Source organism: Gossypium hirsutum, chromosome D06 (assembly GCF_007990345.1).
Source record: "Gossypium hirsutum isolate 1008001.06 chromosome D06, Gossypium_hirsutum_v2.1, whole genome shotgun sequence".
Lineage (NCBI taxonomy): Eukaryota > Viridiplantae > Streptophyta > Magnoliopsida > Malvales > Malvaceae > Gossypium > Gossypium hirsutum.
Window position 1 is genome coordinate 7609842 of NC_053442.1, and position 9548 is coordinate 7619389.

Genomic DNA, 9548 nt, shown 5'->3' on the forward strand with positions numbered 1-9548 from the left:
TGGCAGTCCAAATGGATTTTAAATGCCAACTTGAATGTTCAACTGGGACGAGAATAGGTTTTTAATTAAATAAATTTAATTGATTAAAAATTTTAAATTAATTACATATTGAACGGGAAAAGAAAAACCATTCATCTCCTTTTTCTTTTAGTTTTCTTTTCCATTTTGACTGAAAAAACTATTTTCATTCCAGTTGGATATCCAAGTTGGCATTTAAAACTCATTTGAACTGTTATATAGGATTGTCGTTAAAGAGGTAATGGAGCTTAACGGTAGAGTGACTACTTTGTAACAGAACAATAACGTAAGTGACTAAAACGTAACATTTCAAATATAAGTGATTACAATATAATCCGAGGTAAACAAAAATGACCATTTTTATAGTTTACCCTTAAAATATTTACAATTAGTGTTTGCACTTTTTTAATCTTAATTTCCATGTCAATAATTTGTTATTTCAAAAAAAAAATCCCCTTCGTGAACATGGAAAAGAAATCCTTAAGACTATTTTCATCATATTTGATGTTTTTATATAATATTAAAATTATCCATAATCCTTTTCAATCCTTAAACTCAAACTCATATCCTTTTCACTAATAACAATACCGATATTAATCGAGCTAAAACTCAATCGATATATTTATATTTTTATACATTCAAATTCTCAAGCTGTGCAATAGTTACTTAGCTTTGAAGTCCAACCAGGGATGATAATTTAAAAATATATATGTCACCTTTAAGACAGAAAAAAAAAGGGTGTGTTTTTAATAGTAAATTAATGGGTGTTATTATGAATTAATTCTTAAGATTTGCAACAGTATAAATTCCATGTGTAGTAAACTGATTTTTTTTTAATTACGGGATAAAGTCCAAACAATCAACGCGATTAGCGTGACTCGAACTCAGGTCACACCTGAAGCGGTGAACACCTTTAATCATCAGGCTATCACACGAAGTTTTAGTAAACTGAATTTTAAAATATTAGATTTCATTTGTTGTATATTATTTAATATGATTTTATATTTGAGAAAGCTTTAAAAAAAAAACTTAGTATCAATTACTAGATAAATGGTTAAAAGATTGAAGAGAGAAATAATAATGAAAACCAAAATCCAAAAACCCAACTTAACATTAATGTTAGAAGTGTGTTCAATGTTTAATTCAAAATTCCCAGAAAGGAGGATAGCGCCAACCAGTTTCCAACCAAGAAATCATGAATTTCAAAGGAAAAGAAAAGAAAAAAAAATGGTAAAATGCAGGTGCTGCAAGAAGAGGTGAGGTTAGTTTAGCAATAAGTAGCTCTTAAGCCAAGGCGATATTAGAAAAACAATTTGTTTAAAGGAGTGATCTAGAATGGCAGACATGGAAACAGCACCCACGTTCTCCTCATATCTTACTTAATTTACTTTTTTTCTATTTTTATATAATTCGCAATGAAGCCTTACTTTTATTAAATTTTAAGTTCAATTTTAACTGAATTTTGTTCTTTTAATTTAAATTTTATTCAAATTATTTTGATTTATATATATTATTTTTATAAGAGTTATTTGTCTATATTAATTTACCCTTAATTTAACCATTAAACGATATGTAAAATCTCACATGATATGTAAAATGTTATTGCATAATTTTTAAAATTAAAAATTGAAAATAAGGTAAAAAAAAAGAAGAGAGAGTAAATGATATTTTTTTTAAAGCTTGAAAAACTCAAAATCAAGATTTTTATTATATCTATTTTTTTGTTTAAAATTTTTATTTTAAATTATGTCAAATACGACCTGACGTCTAATTTAATAGTTAAATTAATGATTTAATCACAAAAAAATATTATTGATATAACTTTGATAATTTGAAGATATAATTAGAACCAGAATTATAGTTTAGGGACTTTTGGCGGAATTAAATCTTTTTATAATTATCAATTATATATAAAATTAACCCACCAATTGACAAAATGTTGTGTATGTCCCCAAGGAATAAATATATACCCTTTCTTTTCTTGTGAACCTCCATAAATACTCATATCAATATCTCTCTCTCTCCTCTGAACTCCACTGTCTTGATAAGTACTGCTCAAGGAGAGGCCTGCTTTAAAGTGTTTATGGTGATTATGGTTGGTCTTCTTTTCCTTTTTCTCTTTCTCTCTAACAAAATTCTTGTCTGGTTTTAGGGTTTATAGAATTTCATGGCTTAATTGGGTATTGGTTTTTTATTTTATTTTATTTGTGGTGGTGCTTAGGGAATTCAAAAGCCTGCATGGTTAGAAGCTCTCTACACCCAGAAATTCTTTGTTGGGTGTTGTTACCATGAAACTGCAAAGAAGAACGAAAAGAACGTGTATTGTTTGGATTGTTGCGTCAGTATTTGCCCTCACTGCATACCCTCACATCGTTTCCACAGGCTTCTTCAGGTTCGTCGCTACGTATATCATGATGTTGTCAGATTGGAAGATCTTCAGAAGCTTATAGATTGCTCTAATGTCCAGGTTTGTCATTTATTTCACACAAGAACTAAATGAAGTTCAAATTTTGCTTCTTCTTCTTTTTTCCCACAGTTTCTTTTAATTTCTTGAAAATTCAGTTCATATGTGTTGCTCATTGATAATGATGACCTTAATTGGATTAGGCCTATACTATAAACAGTGCTAAGGTGGTATTTATCAAAAAGAGACCTCAAAACAGGCAATTCAAAGGAGCTGTAAACTATTGTACTTCTTGTGATAGAAGTCTCCAAGAACCATTTATCCATTGCTCCCTGGGGTGCAAGGTATATAGGACTCACTTGAATTAGCTTAAATCATTTAAATTGTGTGTTTGAAAATGATGGAGTTCTTATGTTATAATCAGGTGGATTTTCTGCTGAAACATTACAAAGATTTGTCGCCATTCTTAAGGAAATGTAAAACTTTAACACTGAGCCCAGATTTCCTAATTCCCCAAGAGACTGGGGAGGAAGAAATGGCAAACGAGACAGCACAGTCAACAGTAGTGGACAGTGATGAGCCAATGAGCTGGTCGTCGTCAGGGTCGGAGAGCATGAGCATGAGCATGGCATACAGTTCTGATCAGATTGTTAGGAAGAAAAGAAGTGGGCTATATTTGTGGAGATCATCAGCTAATAGGGTTTCAGATGAGGAAATTGCTTCAAGCATGAGTAGAAGGAAAGGCATTCCTCATAGATCTCCTCTATGTTAGAATAAATATTAAAATAGAATAAAAATCAAAATCAAATAGTTTAGTTTTGATATTTTTGACTGAAGCTGAACCATTATTAATTTCAAAATGCTTTAACCTCTCTGTCTCTCTCTTTCTATCTATGTTTTTAAATTAATTTAGTCACTTGGTCGGAGGGTTTTGTCTTAATGGCATCACGTGATTCCAAGTTCCAAGTTAAGTGTTTGTACAATATTTTTACTTTTTTTTTTTCATTTCTCATTACGATATATATATGTTTAATCGGATAAATGGGACAACTCTCTATTCCTCTGCTATTAAGCCTCTCTCACGTATATATAGCACATTTTTCATGCTTCAACTATTACCTAGTCATACGAATGTCAAGGGCTAGATTCATAAATATTCCAAGATAAGTGATTGAGTATTAGGTGAATTAGCTGAAGAAGGTTGTGGGTTTTAATTGGTTTTGAAATATAATATTTTGATCCAATTTTGTTATTAGCGTATGTCGTGGATTTAGCTCATGTGCTTTAATTTGATCAATTCTACTATTCTACTATATGAATGGATCAATTTTAATCTTTATATTTTTAAATTTCGAAATTTTAATCCTAACTCAAATAGTATTAGATGGAATTATGGTAGTTTACAAATTAGTTTTCAAAATAATTAATTAATTGGCTATATGGAATGATAAATATGGTAATTACATATTTTTTATTTTTGTATATAGGCATATAAGCTAAAATAAAATTTTAAAGAAAAATATTGAACATAATGGAAGGGAAATTTTACTTGTTATTATGAATATGTTAATATTTTGAAATTTATTATATAACAACTACAAAATTATTGTCAATGCAAATTTATCTAAATATGGAAATTTATATATGAATAAAATGGTCATTCATATATAATTAATGCATCGGAATCAACAATATAATTAATTTTAAAATAAAATTGTTGCATATGAAACTCTAGAATGATTATTTTCAATTTAAAAAATACTATTAGGTCAAAAAAACAACATTGTTACATTTTTATTTTTATTGCATTCTGAGAACAAATAAAAATAAATATTATAGTCATAATAAGGTGATAATTCAATCAGATAATTTAGAGGTTATTAAAGCTATATATGGAAGTACTTCGAAGACTTCAAATTCTGCTCTGATTAGAAGAATACATCCAATACTGTCTCAAGAAAGATAATGGATACTACGCTACATTCCTAGGGAGCATAATCAAAGCGCGAATCATTTAGCCAAACTGGCCTTTGCATAAAAGGAGGATCTACAATTGGTTGACACCCCCTCCAATCAGGGGAGAATCTAGGGGGCTGGCAGGGCCTCTGGAATTTTCTATTTTGTGTCCCTAAAAATTGTAAAATTTTAAATTAGTAAAGGTAAAGTTCATTTTTCCCCCATAAAAATGATAAAATTTTGATTTAATCCTTTAAAAATTACATTTTTACTATAATAAAAATTACAATTTAATTTCACCTCCCTAAAAAAAAATTTCTGGCTTCACAGCTTTCAAGAGAAATACTTGAGTTTTTTGAAGTAGATAAGGAAAGGAGTATTCATATTCCTTAGTCTTTTTTATGTAATTTAGCTTAGTTGTGTTTTTAAATTCACCAAAAAAAAATTTGAGTATTTATGTGTTTGGTTTTCAGACGAGGATTCATCATGCAAATAGTTGTTTAATTGAATCAATTATACAAAATAATTATAGAATTAAAATTACTTACATCCATGATGCCTTACTCAGAAAGTAATCCACATAAAACATGATTTAAGTTTAACTCATTACAAAGTTGTAACCTCACTACTAGATATTAATTAGATAAGTTTTTCCATAAGACTTTCCTTTTAAAAACCTAATTATAGATTAAATAATAAGAACAATTGACACTAAAATAAGTCTCTTACATGAATAAGACAAGTTAAGTTGGCGCTCCTTGAATGCAGCTCAAAAAAGGGTTCAATATGGAATAGAATTAGTAGAGATATTCTTTTTTAAAAAACAAATTTCTTTGATTAAAGAAATTCGATAACATTTAAGGTCTTTAAAATATATATATATATATATATATTGCCTTGACTTGATTTTCTCCATGTTTTGACTTTAATAAAGTGCTACTAAAAATTCTCAAAGATTTGTTTAAAGAATCAAAAGATGTCAAGTAAGTAAGGTAAGTTACATTGTCTTCAAGATGTAAGTTTAAGTTGTATTCGGACAATGTAACTGTATTAAGAGATTTGAATCTTTTATTCAAAAAAAAATACAACCTTAGATAATAAATATAAAAAGATTAATATCCGAATTTACTCTATATTCGCTGCAGATAGAACCTAATCCATAATATTCAAATTCTAAAAAAACGAATTATATTATCCAACAGTGAGTAACGTTAATTTAAAAAATTTTCTACGAAAAAAGGGTTATAGATGTAGAATAAGTTGTACAAAATATCCGAAGGTAATCACAGCTCCCATGAAAACTATGTGTGTGTGGGGAAAGGAAGCACATGAAGTTTTATTGTTTATTACATCTCAAGTTGATGATAAATATTAAAATCATTGTCTGAAATGTGAATGGGAGAGGGAGGGCTTTCATTTCTCGGACAGTGGGTTTAGAGTTTTTAAAATTGAACTTTTGACTGGTCAAACCCTACCACACTTATCAAGCTTTAAACTTGGTTCACTTGTACTAGTGCTTGAGAAAACCAAACTTAAATTATCAGCAGGGAGCAGTGCAATCCTTTTTTTAACTGAACCAACATGGTTAACTCATAATCAAAATAATCATAAAATGTTTGTCATAGTATAATAGTATGTTTGAAACGGAATTTTGGAAGGCAATTTTCATTTTTATCTTTCATTCATTGTTCAAATACTACTTAGGATTGTAAGTTAGGACAACACTCAGACAATGAGTTTGGTGGTATTTTTTTTACTTGGCTTATTTTGGTTAGTTTTTTGTTAACAAATGATTCTCGAATTGAAGCTGCAATTAATATTCTCTTTGGTGGATTGAATTTTAAATGGAAGAAGAGAGAAGAGATGTAAACGTTATCCTTATCCATTAGGGCTTAAATCGTTTTATTTTCCTTAAAGATAAGGCTGATCATATTTGCATGGAGAGGAAGCATTTTCGAAAATTAAAAGAGAATATTTTGTGGATATTTATCTCATCAAAATAACTTGGAGAAGCTCCCCAATTTTTAGCCTGCAAAAAGGCTGCATTGCCACGCATTTGTGTGTGAATCTTGAGTGCTTTTGTCGAGTGTTTTATTGATATTTTTGCTTTGTATTTTTGCACTTTTGTGTTAGGAGTTTATTGGAGAGTAAACCTTGTAGTAAGCGAGGTTGTTTGGGGTGAGAGATTGTAACAATTGGGTTCATTGTTGAGGCTGCAATTACCATTGTTGTAAGGGTAAATTGGGCTTTAGCAAATAAGTAATTCAGATGATTATTGAATAAAATCATTCACTGAGTGATTTACCAACTAAATGATCATTGAGGGAAGAAGTTATCATTCCCAAAGGAGAAAGGAAAAGTCTCAAAATCATGGTTCAAGAAAAGGATGATGCTTTAAAAACTATCAAGAACGAGTTAGCTTATTCGAATACAGTTTTGAAGAAATTTCAAGGCCAAAATGAGAAACTTGATGAAATTTTGGCTTCAAGGAGATTGGAACTAGACCATAGAGGACTTGGTTACATCAATAAGGGTAAATGTAACACCCCTTACTCGGTTTGGTCGCCAGACCTGAGCTACATAATGCTACAGACATTACCGGAGTAAATACAAACAATTAACAATCTAATTAAATATAAACCATACAATTATAGTAAATTCAATTCATAATCACCCAATACAACCTTTCTTGAGCTTATATGAGCCTACGTATGCTCTAGAATCAACAACGAATTGGACAATGACTAATTTGCAATATTTTCAAAATTACAGATCAATTATATCATAAATAAATCCCTCAAATAATCAATCATGTCGTAAACACTCAAAGATTATGATATACAATTAAATTCGAGTCTTAATTGAGCTTACGAAAGCTCTTTTGTTGACTCTAATAGGACCAAATTGTAAAGTTTTAAAAATCTCGGGCTAATGTTGCAATGCCACTCACCCATCTTCGCCATCGGATTAGGGTTACAGGAAGTTACAATCATTAATAGAACAAACATATATAATTTCAATTAAATTTTTTTTTAAATCAACCATTAATAAAATCATTCAATCAACATGTCATTCAAAATAACACAGAACTTAAATCGAACCTATATAGCATTAAAAGTGGTTGAGAAACAACCAAGGATCAAATTGAATCGAAGGATGAAAATGGGGTAAAAACTGAAAAATAGGGGTCACAGGGCCGTGTAGCCAAGCCGTGTGACAAGGCTTAGCCTATGTGGAGCAAAGACATGATTGTGTGGCCAAACCGTGTAATAACCTATGCCCGTGTAACTCAAGGTCACATGGTTGTGTAACTCTCTGAACCCTTCCCACAACATCATTCATGGCCCCTTTCCAATTATCTAATAATATTTCAGCAAATTTTTTTCCATGTCATTGGCACATACTTTTGGTAATTTTTTTTACCTAGAACCCTTATCCCTGAACTTTGAACCTCGAACCACTGATCCAAAACCCTAAACTTTAAACTCCAAATCCAACCTCGAACCTCAAATCCTGAACTTGAACCTTGAATCTTGAACTCAGGTTTCGGGATTTGAGGTTTGGGGTTCAGAAGAAAAAAATACCAAAATTATGTGTTAATGACATGAGAAAAATTGTTGAAATTTTATTAAATAATTGAAAAGAGAACATGGATGATGTGGTGGGAAGGGACCACGAAATAATTTCTCGGCTCTCATTAGACTTATTGACTATCGTAATTCTATTAAGGCTTAATTATAACAATGTCCTTGGTGAAATCTCACCACAAGCCCCCTTTAATTCATAAATGATTAATTCCTTTCTCACATATAGCTTGTCACTTTGCTCTCTTTTACAATTTAGCTCAAAGTTCATTTCACTATTCATATTTCAAGTCAATTTCCATGATGTTCCAGTGTCGCATTTAATTAATATATACGATTAACATGGCGCTCAATCTTGGGAATTTAATTAAATTAATCCATGATCCCGTACATTTTAAAATTTAAAATTTAAAATTTCAGTCATCATCAAACAATAACTATTAAATTTATTAAGTTCTATTAGTTTCAAAATTTGATGCGCTAACCATATCATCATATATATAATTTCATGTTATGTCAACTTGTTATTTTCATATATTACTCACAAAATATCTAGTTAATGGATTAATGATTTTCATTTGCATCAAGATTGAAATTTAAAAATTCAAAAAGTATAAGAAATAAGAATGATTCAATTGGAGAATATGGATGAAATCTATAGTTGTATGCATCGTCCAAGACTAGTAATTAAATTAAACCAAAAGGATTTAACTGTTACTGTTTGGGTTAGGACTAAAATTGACCAATTTGAATAGTATAAGGATTAAAATTGATCAAATTAAAGAACAGAGACTAAGTCCATAATTTTAAAAAAGTAAATGGACTGATGGCATAATTTAACTTTTTTCCCTTATCCCTAAACTGCTTTCAGTAACAAGCAGGAACTAAAAGATTTGTTTAGGCCCAGACAAGATTGAAAAAGTGGACTCAAGATTTTGGGCTCGGATAAAAAAATTGTCGGCTTTCCCATCAACAAATTAAAGCCTAAGAGTTGTCCAGCAAGGGTAAAAAAAATAGTTTTTTTTTGAATGTTTGAATGATTTTATGTAAAATATTTTCTATTATTTAATAATTTTTTTAAAATAATTTTTTTAAAAATTGTTTTTAGTGAAACAGATAAAGCATTAATTATATTTGTTATAAAATATTGTGAAAGTATTACCATTTGACAACCGAATTTTATTTTATAATAATTATATTATTTATATAGACCTAATAAAAACTAATGACAACGTAAAATATAAATTTGAAGTTATGGATTAAAGTCGATTTGACACATTAGAATATACATGTTCAAGGGTCGAGCAATTTGTCCAAACTCAAAGACCTATTCAAAATTTGAGAGGTTTTAGATAAAAATATTAGGCCCGAAAATGAGCTTGAGTAAAAAATTAGACACGTTAAAAATATGGGTCAAGCTTAGATTTAAACATTTAAGGCCCGAGTTTGACCCATTTTCTAAATTAGTTATGTATTATCTAATTTATAACACAAAAAATTAAATATATAGTAATATAAAACAAGATAATATATTTTTTTGGTACCTATGTTTAACTTCAATGTACATTCTGATACCTATGATTTTT

At 29.5% G+C, this 9548-nt stretch overlaps 1 protein-coding gene across 1 annotated transcript; it reads left to right on the plus strand.

The window, feature by feature from the left end:
* Positions 1 to 2029: 2029 nt before the first annotated feature.
* On the plus strand, positions 2030 to 3484 carry LOC107900314 (protein RGF1 INDUCIBLE TRANSCRIPTION FACTOR 1). Its single transcript, XM_016825962.2, has 4 exons — positions 2030 to 2113; positions 2240 to 2485; positions 2626 to 2766; positions 2847 to 3484. Exons 1-4 carry the CDS (start codon positions 2102 to 2104, stop codon positions 3192 to 3194), a joined length of 747 nt encoding a protein of 248 aa, XP_016681451.2. The 5' UTR covers positions 2030 to 2101; the 3' UTR covers positions 3195 to 3484.
* The last annotated feature ends 6064 nt before the right edge of the window (positions 3485 to 9548 follow it).

Excerpts from the sequence above, each read along its gene's own strand:
- LOC107900314 (XM_016825962.2), top strand. Across the intron at positions 2,486-2,625 it reads TAGATTGCTCTAATGTCCAG|GCCTATACTATAAACAGTGC; the intron begins GTTTGTCATTTA and ends TAATTGGATTAG. Across the intron at positions 2,767-2,846 it reads ATTGCTCCCTGGGGTGCAAG|GTGGATTTTCTGCTGAAACA; the intron begins GTATATAGGACT and ends TGTTATAATCAG.